Here is a 23485-nt window from a genome sequence, read left to right on the forward strand (position 1 = left end):
ACTTTTAATTTGACAGATAATTGACGCGTGATTAATACGTCATCGAGTGTACTCTGTCGCGCGGTGATGAGTCACACACCATCTCCCTCCCTTCCGCTCCATTGTTTGAGGTTTTGGTGAAGGCATCGACAGACACCACATGTAACACTGGAACTGTCAATGCTGTGGAGTAACATTGACATAGGGTGAGTTTATGATAATCAGACACATTTTCTAAAATTACCCTTAATGCCGTAATGCTGCCCGCGTGAGCGATGCTGCCAGTTTGAGCTCGCGATGGCAACGCAATGCCAAGCAACAGTGGAGCTGTCATCCTCGCCCAGCACAGGAAAACATGCGAAACGTTTCGTTAGCTAATGCTTAATACTTATTAAAATAAATATAATCGTAGGTTAAATTAAATTAGATTTCAACAAAGGACTAACAGCTACCTGCTGATCTGTAGGTTTAGCTTATATAACGGTCACATTAACCGTTAGCTGGCCTGCTGTGCATTTTTGTTTATTGGTTAGCTAACATAACAACATTGATTATCATCAACGGTTCATGTTTTAAATACGGTCACCTTTATGCCTTTAAAAAATACATATAATTGTATATAAATGTACAACATATTAGCTAATCGGCAGTTAAACACGAAGCTTTCTCCGTCTGTTTGCATATCTGATTGTCAACGAGGGAGTCAACGAGTATATACTTAAAACATAATTATAATTAAAAATAAACTAAAAGCGAAATTATGATAATTTAACTTAAATATATTTTATTGCACGCTGGGATCTTGTAAATTCGGCTTGTAAATGGCCCACAAAGCAGCACTTGATAACACTAAAACCTCAATTTTAGCTTTTCCACAGCCCACCAAGGTAGAAGATGATTGTAGAGTTACAGCAAAATAGTAAAATTATACACAAATAATTGTGTTGTCGTATATTTAAGTCATGCCGAAATGGAGGGTAGCTCCTGAGGATTAATCAAAGTCATATTAAGTCATATTTATTTGTCTGCACATATACCGACAATTAAAAAGTCTCTAAAATGTAGGTTTTTAAAACAGAGTTTGGTATAATCAAATTCTTCAAAGTAGATTATTGGCACATGTGAAGGTTAGTTTTTATGGATATTGGCAACAAATCTGATCAGAGGAGATTTCATGTTTTAGTTACATTACACTGTACTGTTTTCTTCTTTCAAGGAATGTGTGCTGAAGTTCCAGTCAGAGGTTTTTGGATACGCAGTTACAGTAAAGTCTCGGGTCCAGTCAGAGTCACATGCTGCTGCCAGTGTCCTATTCCTTTTAAAGCAAGTCCTCAGGCCCTGTCCGAGCGCAGATGCTGGGACACAGCACAGATGGAAACGGTGACATGAGGCAAAAAGTGGCAAATGAAGCACATCTTTCCACCCTGAACAAATTCAGGTTGGAGTTTCAGGCGTGGAGAGGAAAGAGCTCCTTGTAGTATTTGCTGTTGTATTATTCATTTTGAACTCATAGTAGTACCATACCTGAGCATGGTATTTAGATACGGACATTTTTACTGCTGCACTTGTAGGTCACTCTGGATAGGAGCGTCAGCTGAATGAAAAGATTAGACATGAAGGGAGATGAAAGCTGATGTAAGCAGACAGGCCCTGTGGGACAGCTGTGACAGACTAGTGTTGTGTATAATGCTGCTGTGTTGCCTGTTTTTCAGAGGCTGCCATCTTGCGGTTGTGCTTACATTTACTCATTTTATAGTGTGCAATAATCTATTACCAACACTTAAGTGGTAGTTTTGAGATTGTGGTTTGGATTTTCTCCAGCTTTTTGAAGCCAAAGGAAATTGTGTGCATGTGTGGTACGACGTAAATCACATCATTTAATTTCTATTAGAACAAAATAGTTTGTGGTTTAACCTTGTCAAGGGGATAAAAAGACCCTGAGACTAAAAGTGCATCTCTTGCTATTTAATGTCCAGGCAAGCTCAGACTGTATCACAATCATGTAGTTGTCTGGCTGTGTTACTCATGAGATGACTCACAGGCACTTGGTCAAGATCAGCCATGGCGTTTTAAATCAGGGACAAAATGAAGCTTCATCTAAAAGACGTTGTTGTGATGAATATGAACATAATTGGTGCAAAATATCTTCATCTGGCTCACATTGATGTCAGTTGCTATTAAGGATGATTAATATATGCATTCTGTGCATGGACAGTGCACTTAGCCCTTATGTAAATGAGACCATTATAATTCCAATCCCAGTGCCATTAATGGGTCAGCACAGTATATCTGCCAGGCCTCTACTGGTAAACAGCACATTTAGGCTGCAGCATTACTGCATCACATTAATCTCCTCCACGGAGCGAACAGTTTCGGCCTCAGTGTTATGTAAGCAGAGGATGAATGTTGCTCAAGGACGCTGTCTTTCCACAGGCATGCCCACTGATACACACTCACCCACAGATATGTCTGCCCGCACAGGCCAAGCACTAAGGTCATTCATGCAGATGGTACCAGGGTTATGCAGGATGGAAGGACACATGATGCTGCACAGTGTCCTCTTAGCAAAGTAGTTGATGTAACATAGCAGCACTTGAACGTAGGCCTCCACAGATTTTACTCATGAAGATCAGTTGTATAATGTCTTCTGTGGCTCTGCAGATAGCTGTCCCCAATGACATCATAGCAATGTGACCAGTGGCTGTCTTAATTTGAGCTTGGAGACTTCATTTATGTTACAAACTGGAGGTGAAAGATGCTATTAAACTGCATTAGTATCCAGCATTTTGGGGGCATAGTAAGGGCTAAAGGATATCTGCTGGCAACTTGACCATTTTTTAAAAAAAATTGGTCTCTCAAATGCCTCCTAGCTTTATGAGACTACAATACTAAATTATCGGAGCTGCCCATAATTCATTACTGTATCATACTGTACAGAAACATGTGTCTACAGATGGTCTTACATTTTCCAAATTCTCTACTGAGAGCTCATCCCTTTAAGAGAGCACATCCTGTCTCATTCCTCTAGTCATCCCTTTAAGCCCTGGAGCAGTCCCTACAGAGATAGGCAACAGGATGTGGGAGGGCTCTGTCTCACCCCTTGGCCCTCCCTTAAAACAGTATGTGGCACATAGAAGGAAATGAAAACATATAGCAGCTGGCTTGCTTGGTGCTACTCTGTGATCTCTAAATGAGTGACTTTCTTTTATTTATTTTACAAATTATTTGTGCCATACAGACTGAAGAAAGTAAAAGTGTTCTTGAGACTTTAAGGCTTGACTGATGTTCTTTAAATGGTTGTAGTGACACGTAAGATCTGCTGAATACTAAAGAAGATGCCAGACAATCAATGGTTAAAGTGTCCAGTAGAAACAGTGTGGGAGGAATATTTGCTTCAGTGCGCACACACTCATTGTAAGCAACAAAATGACATCTTGCACCACTAAACTAGTTTTAGTGACTGCTATAACATTTGTGCTGGCCTTAATTTGGCTTGTAAACAGCAAAGTCAACATGAACTTATATCTTTATCTCTGGGATCATTGCTTCTCTGATGTCTAACATTTCTCTCCTCAGGTAAAGGTGTGTGCAGGCACCACCTATCAGTGCAGAAACAGGATGTGATGACACTGCGATAGCGTCTCCCGTTTTCTGCCCAGCTTTGTGTTCGTGAGCGGGGACCCTCCCCCCCTCCCGCTCCAAGGACAGGACATGTTTGAAGCAAAACCCCGGGCAGTGCAGAAGAAGGAGTCGAGCACTGAGACAGGTAGGATGTCTCAGGAGTGTGTGTCATCTGTGAAATTAATGTTGATACTGCTATCAGTGAGATGTGTGTATTTCAAAAGGCTGCAGTCATTTTTCAAATGCCACTCTGCCAATGTCATGTTGCTGCCCTGAAGTACAGTATGCTGTGTCTTTGGGCTTAGTGCTATAGTTAGCCCCATCTGTCCCAGTAAACCACATATTTGCTCAAGTGGAAGGACATTGGCTTGTACTGTGCCTGAGCCAAGAAAACACACACACATTCAAATGTTTCATCAGCCCACACTCGCTCTCAAAACACATTCACTGCAGTCTGACTTCCTTTCACCAGGGCTGCACCGTTTTTACAAAATAAAAGCATCCCATTCATTTATATTGTCACTAATGCATGATAACATGATGATTTGTAATGCGTCACCAATGTTACACTATCATAGCTGATTGTTTTTTAAATGATGGACATTAGATAATCTATCTGACTCTTTCAGATGAGGGGCTGGGCAGCAGTGGGAAGCATTACGGCTCTCTGGGCTCCGGTTCGGCCGACTCCGGCTCTGTCTACCTGTCGGACAGCCAGGACTGGGTGGTGTCCCCTAGCTGCTCTCCAGATGAAGCCCCCGGCCAGCACAGTGCCATCTCCCCCCTGCTGGCCGAGGAGACCTTCCGCTACATGAGTAAGTGTGCGCGTTTAGATTTCACATATTCGGGCAGGACACTAAGTTGAAGTTGTTTCCATGTCTCTCGGTGTACTTTCTCTTGATTGGTCAAGCCTGTGGCAACATCAGTGAGCAGATGGTGTGTTTCTGTGTGTGTGTGTGTGTGTGTGTGTGCCTCAGTGCATTAGGCACGTGAGGGATTCATTTTATGCAGCGCACATCCTCCTCGATTAAAATCACAGGGATTTAGCGTGGATATTATTTGCCACAGGGTTCTCATTGTGCCTATTTGGTTCACACAAGCACAGACAGACCGATCTGTGTGTGTGTGTGTGTGTGTGTGTGAGTGAGAGTGAGAGTGAGAGTGAGAGAGAGCCAGAGCGACTGAGCAAAAGGAATTCAGTGCTCCAGCCAGAGTTAAGTGTAGTCCAAAGCCAGGGCCAGAGTCACGAGACAGAGAATGATGAGGAGGGGGGATTCACGGAGGATGAGGACAGATCTGTAGAGCGAAAAGTTGGACCATGCCGGTTTTAAACATCCACAATGAGGAGGTTTATGATAGCTTCGCTGTGGAAGGTGAGCAAAGGCGTTTGCATGGAGCTGGGTATGTCTGTGACAGAGAGATAAAGGGAGACGTGAGCCGGTGTGAGCGCAGAGGCAGCTCCGGTCGTGTCTGCAAGGTCAGGCAGAACGTGACAGAGTGGAGGGGAAGGGGTGTAGAAGCTGTGCTGTGTGTGTGTTGCTGTGTTCCTTGAAAGACAGGAAGTGGGCAAGTTTGAATGAATGCTTGTGTGTTTACATTCAAACAAGTTGTGTGTGTGGGAGCAGTGGTAACAATTGGTTAGATGCGACTTCCTGTGTGTTGTTCTCATGCAATCCATACTGTACTTCCACTCTGTGCTGTGAAGTGTAACATGGTGGATGCAGAATGCTTTTGTTTACATGATTCTGTATGTGTTCAGGTGGTATGTGTATGGGTTTTATTAGCTGCATGTGTGACAGCAGGGGTACAGTAAGGGAGTCTTGGTCTCATGTTCCTGCTCAGTGAAACATTTGCTCCACTTCTGCAGTGTGAAATCAAACATGTCCTATTAATAGTTCCTGATGCACTTGCTGAGGCACAGTGTGCTAATATTCTCCCTGGCTGTAAAGCAAACATATATATGAAGAAATGTGCGTGGTTTTTAGACAATGCTGACAATGTTCAAATAGCCAATATTTCAATACTCCTACATGATGATACAAGTATCAGGTATCCCATTTTTGTGTCACGTTGTGAAATTGGAAGAGAGAGCTGTCTGGTGCAGACTTCGCAAAAAATGCTGTTTGAACAGCAGAAACTTCACACAGTTACAACTCTATTTTAATGCAAAGTATGTCAGCGATGAGTCAGAGTGGTGACACATGGATGGAATTTAAATAGAGGATAAGCCCACTTCTAATGCTTTCTAGTCTTGGACACTGTGACCTCACATGTGTGTGTCCTACCTGCTCCAGCCTCAACCTCAACTTTATGAGTACAAGTGCAACATGTGGATCCTCAAACTTGACCTTTGCCTCTAACTTTCACATTTAGTCGAGCAAAACTGATCCTTGTTGTTTAATTTATTCTTTTTTGTGTTTATAACTATTTTAGGGCTGTACCGGACTCAGAATTATGTCAGTCTAATCAGATGTGGCTGTTCAGTACAAATATTAAGCTATTCTTTATTTTCTTTTCTGCAATAAAGCATTTGAAAGTGAATAGTGTTCATTGGATGTTCAGGGTGTCAGGGACATACACGTAATATAGTAAGGAAGCCAAACTAGCCCTTCAAGCCAATGCACGCTAACTAAGCTAATGAACATTTACATAAATATTTTTTGCCAACACTAGATATCAAGCAAAAGCCAAAGACTGTATCATGTTAAGTTGGACAAAGGGCCTTGTTAACGCCAGTGAAAGTTGCTTAGTGGTGCATGAAGCCAAAAAAGTTCCCATAGAGTAAGGGCACTAGAGACGTCCACTGGCCAAGCAGCTAACTCCCAGTTTAGAGCTCCTCAAACATGAATGGAGATAAAATGATTCAATTGTGCGCCTCTTCAAGACTTTAAAATGTTATCGGACCAAATGGTAAAAATCCTGATAGTAAAAGGAGTTATTTTAGGAGGTTGTGACATTAGAAAAAAGTGTCCGGGGAAAGTCATTTTGGGCCCAGTGGCATCACGTGATGGACCTGGAAGTTGTAGTTACACAGTTTGGCCACCATGCCAATTGGCTTAAAAATTTGGCGCTCTTCCTGGTCTGCAGCTTCCTTTACCCAAGAGCAGCGTGACAGAGAATAGCATTCACTCTGCAGCTAAATGTAGACCAAAACGTCTGCGATACAATGTCTGTGTTTAGGGGTAGGGGAGTAGGGGACTGCTCGACAATACAATCGCAGTGGACGGGAGGGTTTCCGACTCATAATAAGAATCTTGGACAATCAAATTGGGTGTTACAAAGTGTTGTACCTGTGAAGGTTTATTATTGCCAAAGGTCCAACTGAGAGTGGATTAAAAGGTTCATAGTGTTTCTTAACCAGTCACACATTGACCAATGCACTGCCAGCGATCCAAGAATCAATATGAAAAAAAAACTTTGTTACTGGTTGGACTTTGCAATTATGTAATTTATTGTGGCCAGAGTTCAGCCACTGTCTTCTACAAGTGAAAGCAACTTACAAGACTGTGTCACTCTGTATGTGGAGTGTGTGACTGCATCCGGGGTTGTACCTTTAATTTTTGATGTAGTGTTTGGTAGATCATGATCAAACCAGAGCATGGACATCATTTATACAGTGACACCATACTCTTCGGAGGAGGTAAAAGAGTGTATAAGTGTTTGTGTGTGTGTGTGTGTGTGCCTGTTTAAAAGGTTCAGACTTGGTTTGAAGGGTCAGGACATGTTAGGCTGGGGTTAGGCATGTTGGGATGGTTAAGATTGGGGTATGGGGCTAGAGAATGCATTATGTCAACAAGGGTCCTCACAAAGATAGAAGTGTTTGTGTGTGTGTGTGTGTGTGTGTGTGACACTTGGCATCAAATGTACAGTAACATGAGAGATTATATGGGCTGTGAATGCACCTTATCTGTCTCCCTGTGTGTAACAAAGATGGCTCTGTTGGGCAGAGGTTATTTTTAACTGTTGGTTGTTGGAGCGCAGAGTGCAGTGTCTAGATCCAGAGGTCATTGTGGGCTTCAAATTACTGGACGACAGCTCAAAAGAATAGAGAGAAGAGAAAGCTTAAGCTATGAAGATGTGGAACATGATATGATAATTGAGGCAGCAAACACAATATAAAAATGTAGTTTTATAAGTGGGCTACATTTAGGTGCAGAGTCTGGAGTCTGTTAAATGAATTTAGTAAAAGGCAATGTTTCAATGATTAGAGTTGCAACTTTTCTTTGAACAGGTGGAAGGAGGAGCGGTGCGGCGCTGGTGACACCCACTCAGGTGCTAAAAGTGGACCAAACTAATTGATGTGTAGATTCTCGACAGACTAATGTTCTAAGTGAAGTTGATTTAATGAAGCTTCAGCTTTCACCCTCAGCTTCTTACCTCCTTTCCTCCTGTCTCTCTGTCTCTTTAACACAAGCTGGCTGCTTGTGCACCTTTTGAACTCCCCCTTATATTCTCTCTCTTCTAGCGTATCTTGCCTTGGAGCCCTCTTCTTATTCCCACCCCGGCTCTCAGAGCCTCTCCAAAGGTATCTTTCTCTCTCTATCTGCCTCTTCTGCTCTGCAACTTCTTCATTTAGCTCCAGTGTGAGAGAGAGGGGCTTCAGTGCACAATGTGGCTCCGGCTCCAGCAGCTACACTTTAACTTGGATCTGGAGCCACTCCAAGGCCAAAGACCTGGAGCCCCTCTCTGTTTTTTGCATGTAGATGAGAGCAGATGAGATTTGAATAGTATAGGTCATCTGCCACTGTAGACAGCTTGTAGTACTGTAGCACTATGTAGTGTGTGTGCATTAGGTAAGGGACGATAATGATCCCAATAATTAAAATATGCCATTAACTTATTTTGTTTTTTATTGCAATCCATGATAAAATCATGTATCGTCCCATCCCTAGTGTGCGTTCAGTGCTGTTGTTACTTCATCACATTCAGACCACGAGCAACCACATTGCCATGTTGTGGAGCTATATCACCAAATGGGATCAGTGTCAAAAGTGACTTATATTTTAACCACATTTGTTCACGATTGGCTGCTACAGTGTGATTACAGTAAAGATTCAGAGGAAGTGGCTGCTAATGTTGCTTGTGGTTATTGTATTGGGTAGTTAGTAAACATGACATGCAACAGAGGTGTGTCTGTTGGTGTGGAGTGATGTGGTGGTTTTATTTGTTTTTTACATTAAAGATTGTGTGTTTGCATGCACATGCCACAAATTGCAGACTATATTGCGTGTGTGTGTGTGTGTGTGTGTGTGTGTGTGTGTGTGTGTGTGTGGGTGTGATTGCTTGTGTATCTCCTAAAAGTATTTTTTTTCTCTTGCCAGTCCTCAGTGCTGATCGTGTGGAGCAGATGGCCAAGACTTACAATGATATCGAAGTGGTCTCACACCTTTTGGCTGAGGTGGGTATAAACACACTTGTAACAATTTGTTTTGTATTAAAGTAATTTCAGTATTTTTCTACCTGGACTATTGTTTCTGTGTCTAAGTGACTATTGGTAACAACAATGTCCAGTATTGAGAGAGACCACTGCAGCCAGCAGCCACAAAACAGGCTGCAATGTAACCACTGGAGGCCTGCACATACTGTCAATTTATGTCAACTACAAGTGATTGGTTTTGCCACTGATAGGCTCATATTAATATTATAAATGTCTGACAATATTACGGAAAAGATCCTCACAGAGATAGACCTTTTTGTTCAAGGGTATGATCCTTTGAATCCATTTAAATAAATAGTAATTTCATCATCGTAAAAAACGCACTCCATTCAAAGTCAATAGAAGTTTGGAGTTTGGTGGCTTTTGGTGACAATTTTTGGGCTGTTTCTGGTTAAACAAAAAGGATCTTTGACAAAAAAAGTCTATCACTATAGGGATCCTCTCCATAATGTCAGACACTTCAAATTATAACCTGAGCCTGTCAGTGGCAAAAATAAGCACTTTTCCCAAGTGGAAAGCCTGTTTTGCTAGTGCTGGCTGCACAGCTCTCACTCAGTACTGGACTAATTTAAAAAACTGTCCAGGTCCAGGATAAAAAATACCAAAGTCACCCTTTAAGATGCAGCATCTACTTTGCTGGTGTGTGCTCTGTGCTCTTACTGGACAGCGGGACAGAGACTTGGAGCTGGCAGCTCGGATTGGACAGTCACTCCTTCAGAGGAACCACCTGCTGCAGGAACGCAATGAGGCCTTGGAGGAGCAGCTAGCACAGGCCCTGGACCAGGTAGCTACATGCTAGTTACATGCTTGTGTTAAAATTGCAATAGTTTGCTAATCCAAGTGGAGCTAAAAGGTGTTACAATTATGAGGGATATCAGTGCACTTAAAATCAAAAAAGCAACCAATGAAATTGTGTCTCTCTGAACCCGTATGAATATCAGGAATCTGCAGATTTCTGAACATCTCACACAGTAATCACTCACCCACACCTTCATCATTGGCCAGGTTCACCAGCTGCAGCATGAGCTCAGTAAGAAGGACGAGTTGTTGCGGATCGTGGCCAGCGCCTCAGAGGAGAGTGAGACAGACTCCAGTGTGTCCACGCCGCTGCGGCAGCCTCAGACACCAGGGGGAACCACTGCCGCTGCAGCACTCAGCCAGCTGGAGTCTCTGCAGAACAAGCTGCAGGAGCTGGAGGAGGAGAATCTGTTGCTGAGGTCTGAGGTACGAGGTGTAACAGGATGGATGAGGTTTTAGTGGAGGTAGAAGATAATAAGAAGTGAAAGGGGAAGCTTTAAATCATAACCACATTTTGAGAAGTTGGTGTAATTATTGCTTTTGACAGCATGAATTATTATGAATATGATGGTGGAAGTACTCACTGGTTCCTCTCAACGTCTCCACTCCAGGCATGTCAACTGAAGACTGACACCATCACCTATGAGGAGAAGGAGCAGCAGCTAGTGAATGACTGTGTCAAGGAGCTCCGTGAGTGAGATTCACACACATTTACACTAAAAGACCCAGTCTCATGTCTGGGATGCTGATTTTACCTGTGGTCTCTGTGTGTGTGTTGGTTCCAGGTGAGTCCAATAGCCAGATGGTGTCTCTGACAGATGAGCTGTCTCAGAAGAACGAGGAGCTGCTCAGACACCAGGAGGAAATCGCTCAGCTGCTCTCTCAGATTGTAGAGCTGCAACACAGAGTGAAGGAGGTGAGGAGACAAAGACTTTCAACTCAGCATTAACAACAGTGACTTATTAACTTATTAACAGTCGCTTATTAACCCTAATCATGATTTGTTAAGGTTTGGAACACAGACGTGACTTGGGTTTTTGTGGTCTTGACTTGGGACCTGGCGGTCTTGACTTGAAACTTGGTAGTCTTGATTTGGGATTTTGTGGTCTTGACTTGGTGGTCTTGAACTGGGACCTGGTGGTCTTGACATGGGTCTTGGGGCTCTTGACTTGGTAATTAGTTGTCTTGACATGGCATCTACTGTTCTTGACTTGGTTCTTGGTCCTCTTGAGTTAGCCCCTGGTGTTCTTGACTTGGGTCTTTCTGGTCTTGACTTGGAACTTGGTGGTCTTGACTTGGGACCTGGTGTTCTTGACTTGGGACCTGGTGGTCTTGACTTGGGTCTTTGTGGTGTGGTGGTCTTGACTTGGTGATTAGTGGTCCTGACATAGTACCTGGTGGTCTTGACTTGGACGTGACTAAAAACCTGATGGTCTTGACTTGGTAATTAGTGGTCCTGACATAGCACCTGGTGGTCTTGACTTGGATGTGACTAAAAACCTGATGGTCTTGACTTGGTAATTAGTGGTCCTGACATAGCACCTGGTGGTCTTGACTTGATTCTTGGTGGTCTTGACTTGGGGCTCAGAGTTCTTGACTTGGGACGTGACTTAAAACTTGATGGTCTTGACTCAGGACCTGGTGGGCTTGACTTGAAACTTAGTGGTCTTGACTTGGGACTTGGTGGTCTTGACTTGAAACTTAGTGGTCTTGACTTGGGACTTGGTGGTCTTGAACTGGGATCTGGTGCTCTTGATTTGGTAATTAGTGGTCCTCACATGGCACCTGGTGCTCTTGACTTGGCACATGGTGGTCTTGATTTGAGTCTTAGTCTTGACTTGGGACTTGACTTCCGACCTACTTTTGATGTTCTAAACAATGACATCCCCCGATCAGTGGCCGTCATCTCTTCTTCTCTCCTCTCATCTGTTTAAATGCTGATGTGTTGTGTGTGTGCAGTTGGCTCTGGAGAAAGAGGAGCTGAGGATCCACCTGCAGGCGTCTAAAGAAGCTCAGAGACAACTCACAGCAGAGGTACAATCTCACTCACTCACTCACTCACTCACTCACTCACAGGAAGTGTTCTCTGTTTATGTATGAAAGGACTCCTGAACTGGACCAGTTTTATTTGAACTGTAAAGCTAAATCCCAGATGTTTAGGGTTAACATGCCGTAGCTGTAACAAACCATGACACTGTTTCTTAAATAGAAAGAAAAATGAAATCATTAAAAGAGTAATCTAATTCCATTTTTATAGTTTAATTGCCTCATTTAAATCATGGTTAAAATAAACTAAAAATTAGTAATTATGTTAATTTAGTAAATCCAGTAATAGGCAATTGACGAATTAAATGATACATTTACAGTCTGAGTGCACGCCTAATTTAAAAATCTATTAAAGACTTTCCTTTGCTTAAGTAATTGCTGCATATAAAAACAAAGTCATTTAACTAACCACTGCCCGTGTGTGTTTGTGTGTGTGTGTGTGTGTGTGTGTGTGCTGCAGCTGGACGAGTTGGCGGACAGGAATGCAGAGTGCGTAGAGATGCTCCATGAGTCCCAGGAGGAGATCAAAGAACTCCGCAGTAAAAACACTCCCTCTGCTGGGATGCGACGGCACCTTTCCTACGGCCTCTACCCCATGGTGAGAGAAACACTCGGGATAATCCCAACACACTCGTAACATAAAGGTATAAAATGCACCAAAGCCAAAACCACCAAAACAAAACTGTGTGTACAGGACTCTCTGGCAGCAGAAATCGAAGGCACCATGAGGAGAGAGCTGAGTGTAGAGGAGGAGACCGCCTTCAGGGACCAAAGGTCAGACAGTCAGACTTCACTACTGATGGGCACTTCAAGCACAAGGTCCAATAATTCACATTTATTTCTATCACTAGTTTTTTGGACTGATTAAAATGAAGCTCATGGACATAACTGCTGCACTCAGTAACTTCAGGTTCAGTAGTCTACAGTATCTCGTCAGTTTGTGGACCTCGTCTCTAACCTCTGACCTCTTCTTCCTGTAGAGTATCCCAGAAGCGAGTCTTCCAAACGGTCCGCTCCATCAACGCCTCAACATCGCGGCCAGCCTCGGCCACTCCTCCTATCCCCGGCTCAGGGCAGAGCTCTTTAGTGATGACTGCACAGCCCTTCACATCCACTCAGGGGTATGTTACAACTATTGCTGTCTTGCAGTTTCACTCGAGGACGACTTTTTGCCTTTTCGGCTCAATAAATGTGTGTGTATGCAGGGAGGAGGTGCGAATGGGCCAGCCCGGCTGTCCAGGAGGAAATGACCTCACAAGAGCGCTCCACCGGCTGTCACTGCGACGGCAAAACTTCCTGTGCGAGCGTCAGTTCTTCCAGGCAGAGCGCGAGAGGAAGCTTCAGGCCTTGGCAGGGACGGAGGGAGACAGGGAAGGCAGCTGCTGCAGCTCACCGATGGGCAGCGTGCTCTCCTCTTTCTCCAACCTGTCAGAGCTCTCCTTCAGCTCCAGCGTTTTTAAGACCTTCCTGCCTGAGAAGCTTCAGATCGTCAAACCAATGGAAGGTAAATGTTCAGTTATAAGAAAACCAGCAAATATTCACATAAAACACATTTTTTTCCTGGTGCATCAACGTAACTTTTCCTTTCCAGGTTCACTGACGCTCCATCACTGGCAGCAGCTGGCCAAACCACACCTCGCCACCATCTTGGACCCCCACCCTGGAGTAGTGACCAAAGGTTTCTGCCCACTGGCCCACGACGCCGTCTACCGCCTGTCTGACATGGAGGAGGACGAGGAGGATGAAGAGCACAGAGGTGCCTTGGAGAAGGGGGCGGCAGAGCGGGGTAAGGAAGAGGAGGATGAGGAAGAGGATGGCGGGATCACCTTCAAGGTGCGCTGTTCGTCTACGCCAGAGGAGAGGAAAGACAGAAAGCATTCGGTGACACCTCTCCCTGTCCCGCCTCCGTCACCCGCAATGCCACCATCACCTGGGACGCCCGCCACTTCCTCATCAGTTAGATCGGACCTCTGTCTGACCCCCGCACCCCGACACATCCCTGAGAAATCCAGCGTATCATCTCAGCCCATTCCAACAGCCTGTACGTCAGTGGTCCAATCACAAAGTCAAATCTGCATGTCGACATCAACAACATCTTCCTCTGGTAAATACTTTATAGAAGGGAGCAATAAAATTTAATGAGGAATGTTAAGCACATTGCTGCTAATTGTTGCCATGATGGTAAGTGTTTCACATTACGTGATTTGTTGTGTGTTCAGTCCAAAATCCAGGAAAGTGTCAGAGCTCCACTTTCTCCACCTACACCTTCACCACATGCCGCATCCTGCACCCCAGTGACACCACACAGGTCACCCCAAGGTCAGTGCTCTGCAAAGGATAAAGAGAACATTTATGTATCTGTATTTTTTATTTTTAGAAGATGAAGGGCAAAGAATATGGCGTCTTACAAAGGGCACGTCTCTCTTCTCACCTTATCTCTGTCTCTTCATGTTTTTTAGTTCTCGGTCGTCTCTGGCCAACACACCCAGCTCCATGAGGACCGGTCCCAGCACTCCTGTGACTCCCTGCAGACTGAGTCTGGGTGACTCCTTTCCCCCTCGACGCCCTCCTGTGGCCACCAGTGGCCTGGCCAAGCTGGTCCTGGAGAGGGGCATTTCTGCACAAGTCTCCACTGACACCCCCCCTCCATCTCCAAAGCCCACACCCAGGCAACCTCTCTTCCACCTCCTCCCAAGCACGCCCCCTAACTCACCCTCCCACTCACCTGTTCCCTCCCCGGTGCCCCCCGAGTCCCGCCAGCACCCGGCTGACAATTTCCTAGCATCGCGGCCAGCGGAGCTTTTTCTCCAGGACGTTTACGGGTTAAATCTAGGCCGTGCCCCACATCCCGACTTACCAAGCCCCTCCCAGGAAACCCCAGCTTTTGTCCCAGCCCCTAAGTCAAGCAGAGTAAGGTCTGACCCAGTCAGCGTCGGCCTAGTGGAGAGGCTACGGCGTCTTGGATTCACCAAGGTGCTCCAGGGTGCAGAGTCTGAGGCTCCAGCACCATGGCAGGATTCTTCTACGTTTGTGTCAGCTGGCGGGGGAAGTCTGTTGGATGGCCTGAGGCGCAACCAGAGCCTCCCGGCCATGATCGGCGCCCGAGCAGGGAAGTCAGCTGGTCACCCTCCTCCTCACCCCACCTCCCTGGCCCTCCCCCCAACACCCTGGGGAAACCCCAAAGAGCGGCGCCGGAAACTTGCCTCTGTCTCCCATGTCCCGTCAAGTACAACCAAACATTGAGGGGGAAAAGGAGGATGGAGTGGGAGGGTGCAAACTCCAGAACGAACCCCTCCTTTATACCTCCACCCACCTTTTCCTCTCTCCTCCTCTCAGCCTTTGAAGAGAGGAGTCAGGGCATCTGGCGGGCAGAACAATCCCTCCTTTTTATGACTTCATTTTAAAGCACAATTGAACTTAACTGACTGTTTTTAGCTATACCGCAGTGTCTGTGTGTGTAGATGTTTGCCATGATGCTAGTTGCTGAGGCCTTAGTCTGTCTCTGACTGGGTTATTCAGCTCTCGCTGCCTTCTCAGTCATTAATTAGGTTCTGTAGTTGTCATGTTAGGCTCTGGATGATAAGGTAGAGGTAGGTAGGTAGGTAGGTAACAAGAAAGTGAATGATGGTTTGTGGACGTGGATTGGAAAAGAAGGAGTTAAGATAAAGGTGTAGAAGGAATGGAGGACGTGGGTTTTATAAAGAAGAGAACGTAAGTAAAAGGCAAAGAGAGAATGACTGAGCATCCAGCGTTGCTATTCCAAGGGCTTGTTCTGTAGTGGGTTTTAAAAGCTTTAGTCTGTAATAAAGTAGTATCATGCTCGCCTGCCATGCCCATTATACAACAAATGGTTTTATCTTCAAATAAAAACAGTCACAAGAGAAAGGATTCAACATGCTTTTATAACTTGAGGACTTGAAGTGCTAGCTGGCATAATAGCACACTGTCAAGCTAATCTCGTAGTCAGACCGTGCCATTAACATGCCAGTATTATTATTCGAATGATTTGACAGTAGTCCATTGTTGCACGGGTGTCTGGTGACCGTCCATGTGCCGTGCCCCTGTTCCCGCCTCTTGCAAGCGTCCGCATGACTTGTCAACCTTGCCTGCAGGTCCCAGCATGCACCTGTCAGCAGACAGGTGGGGCCAGGCTGAAGCCACTGGGCAAGAAAAAATGGGTCTGCCTTTTTCCTTCAGGTCCTTGTGTTTTGTGTGTTTTTATGAGGCCTTACGTGGAAGCCAGCACTGTTAATGATTTATGTTCATGTGAAGCCATGTTTGTATATATAAGTTGCACTCATTTGGATTTGGAGGTTGGTTAATTTAAGGATCACTGCTTGGTCAAAAACATTTCACCGTGGTCTTGGTAGGCCCTTAAAAGAACATCTTATCATTTCAGTTTCCTTGTCTCAGGCCTGTGGGATGTACGGGTTCAGAGGGAAAAGCCACTGACACATTATTTTAGTGGTATGTCACATGCATATGTGCACATGTGGTTGTTTTCTGTGTTCAAAATGTGTCTCGGGGTTGACGTATGTGGTTCACACACTGGCCAGCAGGTGGAAGTGTTCCTTTAGGAAAGCTTATCCAAATTAATTGAGTGCTGTTGTCCCTAACATCCGTCAGTCCAAGCAGACCCTCCCACTAACCTACTGCGCTTTTTTATTTAACTTTTATTTAGCGACACAGATATCTGAAGTATACAGATTCTAACATATTAAAGAGAACATTTAGCATTATGTGTGCCTGCTGTAACAACGCCAGCTAACATTTTGACATAAGCTTTTAATATATGCAGCATTATTTTTTTGTTTTCCAAATGTAGAGGCCCACAGAAGGGAATCCAAATTAATCAAGTAAAGGAATAAACGTGTGTACTGTATGATGCATTTTGTGTTAATTAGCTATAACATATTTAACAAATGAAGCTTCTGTGTAATGTTTGTCGGAGTGGAGAGAAGAGGAAAGAAGGCACATGCAGACTGTTCATATCTTTAGATTTGTTGTAGTTGTCATATTTTCCAGTACAGCAGGAGGTTTGGGTTTGGGTCTTTTTTTGGCTAAAATACAAAATGTCCTGTGATGACTTCTTGCCTCCCCTCCAAGATCATGATCCTCTGTAAACTACTCATGGCTATTACTCAGTTGCCTCTTTTTTAAAATAAAGCAATGGAAACAAAGTCACTGACTGGTTTACTGCTACTCATTATAAAATTTTGGGAATGCTGTTGCTGTTGAGATATTTCTATCTGGACCAAAGTAATGGACCAACCAACACACTGATATTGCAATCCAGAGAGCCATGGCTATAGACAAAAACCTTGCTCACTAAGTGCATTTAAAATATATTTTTAAAAAAATCAGGTGTAAGCAAACTTTACAGAATCTTTCAGTCATTGTGTCCTGAGATTTAAATCAGCATGAGCACTTCCAAGCTGCTGTATCAGTTGTCTGATGGTATTGAAGTAGTTTTTGAAATCGGTCCAGTATTGAGGCAGAGTGAGATCCTTTTTGTTTAACCAGATACAGCCCCCAAATCACCATAGACAATTCCACCAGACTTCATTTACATAAGATGTAATTTAAGCATGTATACAGCCAGCATCGTTTCACGTCTAACTGGGTGAATTAAGGGCTTATTTCACCCAAACCAGAGATGGTGATTGATGGAACAGTGGAAAGACAAACCCAAGATGGCTTCTGTGAGTTTTATTTTGCATCTGTGAACTTTGACCAAAGTGTGTGTTACCATGTTAATATTTTCTGTTTATATAAATGGAGTGTGGTGGCCCTGGTTATAATGATTTTGGGGCTGTTTCTGGTTAAACATTAAGGTCTATCTTTGTAGGGAACTGTTCCATAATGTTGTCAGGCACTTAAAATAATAATCTGAGCATGTCGGTGTCAAACCCAAATGGTCACATTGCAGCCTGTTTCATGGCTGCTGTACCATTTCAAAATTCTTGTCTTTATTTGTTACTTAGATCCCAAAACATGAGATCATAGGGTCCGGGTTGAAATATATCAAGATCACCATTTAATGTAGCGTTATTCAGCTGCCACCCTCACATGGGACAAATCTTGATGCTGTCAGAGCTGGAGCTGAACTGGCCGAGGGCGAAGTCCAGACCCACCCCGACTCCACTGCCCACCCCAAACGCAGCATAAAGCGGCTGGGTGAAGTTAGCACGGAAGGTGTGAAGGTGTGTCATGCTCTCTGCTACGCTGTAAAATGACAGCGTGCCCACGGACAGGTCCAGGTAGATACCCAGGCGAGGGGAGTAGGTTACCGGTATGTCCTTCTTCTCGTTGTCATGCATAGCTGAGCAGCAGGTGTCCGACAGCTCCAAAGTCCAGGATTGGGCATTGTAGCCAAGCCCAGACCGGGCGTCTGAGCCCTTCCTGGTCAATGCACCATAGGCTACACCCATAGAGGAGCCCCGGCCTCTCCATTCCACCTCCCAGTAACAGCGCTGGGCGTACAGTGGGCTCGCACACATCACCTGGGTCCAGCCATCAAAACGCTGGGGAATGTCAGGGTAGGGCTGCACCGCCGCCTGCAGGGTGGCTTTAGTGTTGCCGTCGGAGAGAGTCAGCCGTCGGTGGGCCGTGTTGGGATCAAGAGTCAGGGTCACAGAGTCTAGAGGGTTAATGGACAATTATTCACATGTTCTGGAAAATAAAGAAAATTCTTTAAAGCTTTTTGTAACATGGTCTTCATCAGCACATGGAGTGTGCTCAGTTGTTATGGAGACAGATCTGTTCACCAGCTAACACAGTAGCTGTTTTGCTGTATTATCCATGGTGCTTTTAGAACATCTCGTCCATGTTGGTTTAAAAGTTGATGAACACCATGTTCTACAGTTTAAAGTCCCAGAAAAAATACTAGCAAGGGGACCTTGAGTTGGGATTGTTTTGCACACTACATTTTTAATGCCAGCACAAACAAAAAAGTCCTAAAACCTCTGGGGATGAAATCACAATAGATCATGAGGTCGCATGTCCACAGATCCATCTCTATGACGACTAAGCAAACTTGTCTGCTGATGAAGACCATGTGATATGATTAAAGGTGCTGAAAAAGCCACTAATTGGACCTTGAGTTGAGATTGTTCTCGTCAGAGTACTGAACTTTGTGTGTTTTACACCTACTGTATGTTAGGTATTTTTAAGAAACATCCTGTTCTATACCGGAAGTGATACGTTTTATGTTTTTTGGAGTTAACATTTTCATCAATATCTGCAGCATCTTAGATGAAGTTAAACACTGAGACTCACTCTGTAGGAACTCCTCTCTGGTCCTCGGCTCTGGGGCCTGGATGCTGTCAATGTTGATCTCTCTCACTGGAAAAAAACCCCAAAACATTCTTATTGCATGCATCACTTTCATTCATGTCTCAAAATGGAGGTGGCATGAAGATGAAGGTACATTAACTCACATCCAGGGAAAGCAGGAGAGTGATTCATGGTGGTCGGGGTGGGCAAGTCCAAGAAGAGACCAGGGTTAACTATTCAATGAAAATACAATGTTAGACACATACTAACCCATGTTCAAGTGAAAAGAAGAAAATGATTATTTGACATATAGAGTATAAAGACTGCCATCTTACTTTCTGTTGGTGTTTCAGGCAGAGAAGCCATCCCCCCTGTGTAAGTGTACACAAGTCACACATTTAGACACTCTGAAACATTATCATTATCATTATCTCCAACACTTGGCAACTCACACCAAAACAATCTACTCTGATAAACAGCACAACAGGTAAGAGGAAAATATTTTGATATTGGGATGGGTTGTCCCTTTAAATCGTTTAAATTAAAGAGGAGAGTATGAGAGTTTGATCTTACATTGGTTTCCTCCTGGTGCGGGTGAGTTATTGACTGGGGTAGCCGGGGTGGTGCCACGGCGATGGGAGCGGAAGAGGCTGCTAATCGACGCCATCCGACTGAAACCTGACCCTGAACCAGGAGGAGAGAGGAGGGAGATTGAAAACAAAAGGTGTTACACTTTGATGTGAGCATTTATTGTCAAAGCTGAACAGTACAAGTTTTTGTCTTTAGTCAAAAGGTTGTAATTGTACCTCCAGTTGATGCTGGTGCAGGAGTAGGAGCAGGTGCAGGAGCTGGGGCAGGGGCTGGGGCAGGAGTTGGGTTGACTTGGATTGGAGTCGGGGTCGGGGCCGCAGCAGGGATAGCCTGGCTCTGACTGGACCTGCTCCAAAGAGACTGAGACTCTCTGCGGCTGGGAGTGGGGCTGGGTCTCGGGCTGGGTCTGGGGTTGCTCTCCCTCACTGTTTGGAGAATATATCAGATGCTAGATTACGGTTTCCAGCTTACCAAATACATCAGTTACTTATCCAAAAAACTGCTGAGCAGCTGAGGACAAACTGTCTTCTTTACTTCTGGAATATGAGGTACTGACAGAACTACATCTAGCAGTAGGAAGTAACAGCCACATCATCATGAGGAAGTCTGTTTTTTTTTTTTTTTTTTTAAATCAGAGCCGATGCGACCTTGTAGGTCGAATTGAGGTGAATGAACCTACCTGTTTCTCTTTCCTCTCTCCTCTGTCTTTCCCGTGGTCTCGGTGAGCTTGCGTGGCCTCTGTCCGCTACAAAGATGAAGAAGCTTATTTTAAAACATTCACACACATTTTTACTGCTCCACCCTCCATGGTGACTCACGCTGCAGGTTTAAGGTTAAATCAGGGGGTTTTGGACAGCACACACACAGCCTCACCTCGTGGTGTGTCTCTGCTCCTCACATCTTGACTTCTTAGGCCTGTACCTGAATAATAAAATGTGACGTTAAACAAGGACTGCATTTTGAATGACTTTTGACGTTGTCACATATATTATAATGAACGTTAGTGTGTATTACCAATTCCTCGTCTGTCTGTACTCCGAGATCCGACTGAGATACTGGGTGTGGAAGCTGTGAGACACGACAGAAATCACGTATACGTTACGACTATATGTGAGGAAGATGACAGTGAAAAGATGCAGTGATGGTAGGTAAAATGTGGACTTAAAAACCGTGGACAGACCTGACGGACGGCTGTTTGTGTTACGAGAACCCAGACCAGAAAACACTACAGAAAAATGGGAAATCAGATATTAAATTTCTGGAATAATGACTTTCTCTAGTCCTTTAATATATTTATTTTACAAAGTAAGAACTCACATTTAAAAATCCCTCCTTTCTGTCCTCCGCTCCGGCTGGCTAGATAAGATATGAGGAAGTTAATGTCAAGCAAGACACAACTCCAACTTTTGTTATGGTCATGTTGATAAGAAAAATGCTTGGAACTTACAGTCTCCCAACGTGAACAGAGTCATGTCATTGACTGGAAGAGAACAGACGATAAGATGAAGATAAGACATAAAAAGCAAAGAATATAGGACAAAACAAGATATGAAACTTGGGATGGACCTTGCTTGGTGATCTTGCCCAGCTCCTGGTTGCACAGGTCCTCGACTCGTTCCCTGAGGTCCAGGATGGCGTCTCGTGCAGGTTCAAAGGAAGCTTCTGGATTGACCACCACAGTGGGCAGGTCCCCACACTCCAGAGGACTACACATGGACTCGTATGTCTGAGGGAAAATATGGTGGTTAGTTAAGGGCAAACTTACAGTCTATAGCTGAGTCTAACACATCCTTGATCCAGCCTACCTCCAGGTAGTGGATGTTGTCCTCACAGCGCACCAGGTCTTTCATCTCAGTCTCCCTCTTCTTCAGCTCCTTGATCTCGGCCTCCAGGCTGTCAATGACCTCCTGAGCCTGGCCCATCTTCTCCAGGCTGGCCTGATCCAGCACCTCCTCCAGCAGGTCCTGCAGACGCTCCACCGAGCGCTGCAGCTCCAACAGCACCTGCTCCATGTCGTCATGCACCCTGTCTGAGGAACGCTGGCAGAGACAACAGGGCGATCATGTCTCAGTATGCCAAAACACACATACAGTAAGTAACTGTGAAATTATTGCAGGGTTTATGGGAAATGTGGTTTTAACTTTGAGAAACAGTGCACTTGCAAAATCAGTGCAACCAACCAACCTTCATCACATCCATCATCTTCTTCATGTCTTTCAGCTCCTGCTCTCTGTCTTTCAGCCTCTGCTGATTCTCCACCTGCATCTCGGACATCACTTTCTGTAACAGGATACACAAAGACATGACATCAACACAGTCCCCATCTATCTCACACAAGCACGAGGAAACAGTTGTGTTCATGTGACAACATGGAGAGGGTGGAGCGTTATGAATGGATAGGAATGTAGTTAGGAATGTCCTCAGCCTGGCTGGAGTCACAGTGAGGCACAAAAGGAGATGGGACGACACCCTCACACACACACACACACACAGAAACCCATCACACAGAACAATGGACAGGTAGCAGGAGGAGTAATACACTGTTCATGGAACTAACAGTCACCTATTCTATAAACAGCTGCCCACTTTCTGTTTAAGATGGGGTTTTTTTTTAAATTAATGAAACTGCATGTTTCCTGATCGGTTTTCAATCACACCACTTATTAAAAAAGGATTGTACCTAACCTATCACACATACACACACACACACACACACACTTGAGTTTGATATAGGATCACATGACAGTAAACATGATAACTAGTTGAGGGCCCCTCTTCTTTCTCCTCTGATGCCTGAGGTCAGTGTAGCATCCATTCTTACCTGTTTCTCCACACGCTCAGCCTTGGTGGACACACACTCATGGCCTTTGTGCTGGTTGCTGGTGCACAGCCAGCAGACGAACATTTTACACTGGCGACAGTAAAACTCCTGCAGGTACTTGTGCTGGGTGCAGATCTTCTCAGCCAGATTGCTTGTTGGTGCAATTAGCTCATGCTGCTTCAGGCTCTTCTTCGTCTGGTGGGGCTTTAAGTGGGCTTCGCAGTATGAGCTCATACACACCAGGCAGCTCTTGATTGCTGCTCGCTGTTCTCCTTTGCACATGTCGCACGGCACTGCTGAGGAGGAGAGCTTCTTTTTGGGCCTGGATGAGGAGGAGGCACCCCCACGGGCGCTTCTCATAGATTCACGCACGTCAGCTTTACGGGCCCCTTTGCGTAGCTGCTCAACAGCCTCAGCCAGCATGGTGTTCCTGGACAAGGAGGGCTTGGGGCAGAAGGTCTGGCGGCACTGGGGGCAGCTGTAAACCCCCTTAGGGTCGTCCTTGCTCCAGTAGTCCTTGATGCAGGCCATGCAGTAGCTGTGCCCACAGGGGATGGTGACTGGATCATTTGGGAGATCCAGACACACAGGGCAGTTAAACTGCTCCTCTGTCCACAGTGAAGCACTCATGCTGACACTGTCAGACACAACAGAAAGAAGAACCTGAGAGAATAGAGAATAGAGAGATGGTAAGCTGGTCTGACACTCAGAGATGTCTAAGGAGAAAGAAAGATTCAGAGATGTACAGAGGGAGGTTTTACCTGGACTGACAGGAAGAAGAAGCTGCCTCTCAGGTGAGAGCAGGGAGAGGTGAGCGGGGCGGGGCCAGAGCCACCAGGCAGGTCTAGCGGGGAAAACGGGTGTCGGTGGAAAACTGTTAAGTGCCAGGAGAGTAAAGGTGTGAATGGATGGATCTT

The 23485-nt window shown here is 44.9% G+C and overlaps 2 protein-coding genes across 8 annotated transcripts; one reads left to right on the forward strand and one right to left on the reverse strand.

The window, feature by feature from the left end:
- Positions 1–46: 46 nt before the first annotated feature.
- trak2 (trafficking protein, kinesin binding 2) lies at positions 47–17065 on the forward strand. 7 transcript variants are annotated; one of them, XM_033616088.2, is made up of 17 exons: positions 48–185; positions 3556–3745; positions 4230–4415; positions 8066–8125; positions 8922–8998; positions 9705–9821; positions 10043–10261; positions 10447–10525; positions 10621–10751; positions 11795–11869; positions 12342–12479; positions 12576–12700; positions 12862–13002; positions 13087–13385; positions 13473–13985; positions 14101–14200; positions 14341–17065. In XM_033616088.2, exons 2-17 carry the CDS (start codon positions 3691–3693, stop codon positions 15122–15124), a joined length of 3099 nt encoding a protein of 1032 aa, XP_033471979.1. In that variant the 5' UTR covers positions 48–185; positions 3556–3690; the 3' UTR covers positions 15125–17065. The 7 variants fall into 7 exon arrangements, with proteins under 7 accessions (XP_033471978.1, XP_033471979.1, XP_078022039.1 ...); XM_078165913.1 differs by having other exon boundaries at positions 12576–12655; XM_033616087.2 differs by having other exon boundaries at positions 47–185; positions 12576–12655; positions 12862–13385.
- Positions 16312–23317, reverse strand: trim25l (tripartite motif containing 25, like). Its single transcript, XM_033616095.2, has 16 exons — positions 22569–23317; positions 21932–22027; positions 21553–21786; positions 21314–21473; positions 21195–21227; positions 21065–21103; positions 20928–20972; positions 20762–20815; positions 20621–20668; positions 20427–20492; positions 19963–20172; positions 19730–19840; positions 19492–19527; positions 19321–19389; positions 19160–19225; positions 16312–18521 (listed from the first exon to the last, which is right to left on the reverse strand). Exons 1-16 carry the CDS (start codon positions 23196–23198, stop codon positions 17947–17949), a joined length of 2472 nt encoding a protein of 823 aa, XP_033471986.2. The 5' UTR covers positions 23199–23317; the 3' UTR covers positions 16312–17946.
- Between the last annotated feature and the right edge of the window lie 168 nt (positions 23318–23485).

The sequence above is a fragment of the Epinephelus lanceolatus genome, chromosome 24 (assembly GCF_041903045.1).
Source record: "Epinephelus lanceolatus isolate andai-2023 chromosome 24, ASM4190304v1, whole genome shotgun sequence".
NCBI classification, from domain to species: domain Eukaryota; kingdom Metazoa; phylum Chordata; class Actinopteri; order Perciformes; family Serranidae; genus Epinephelus; species Epinephelus lanceolatus.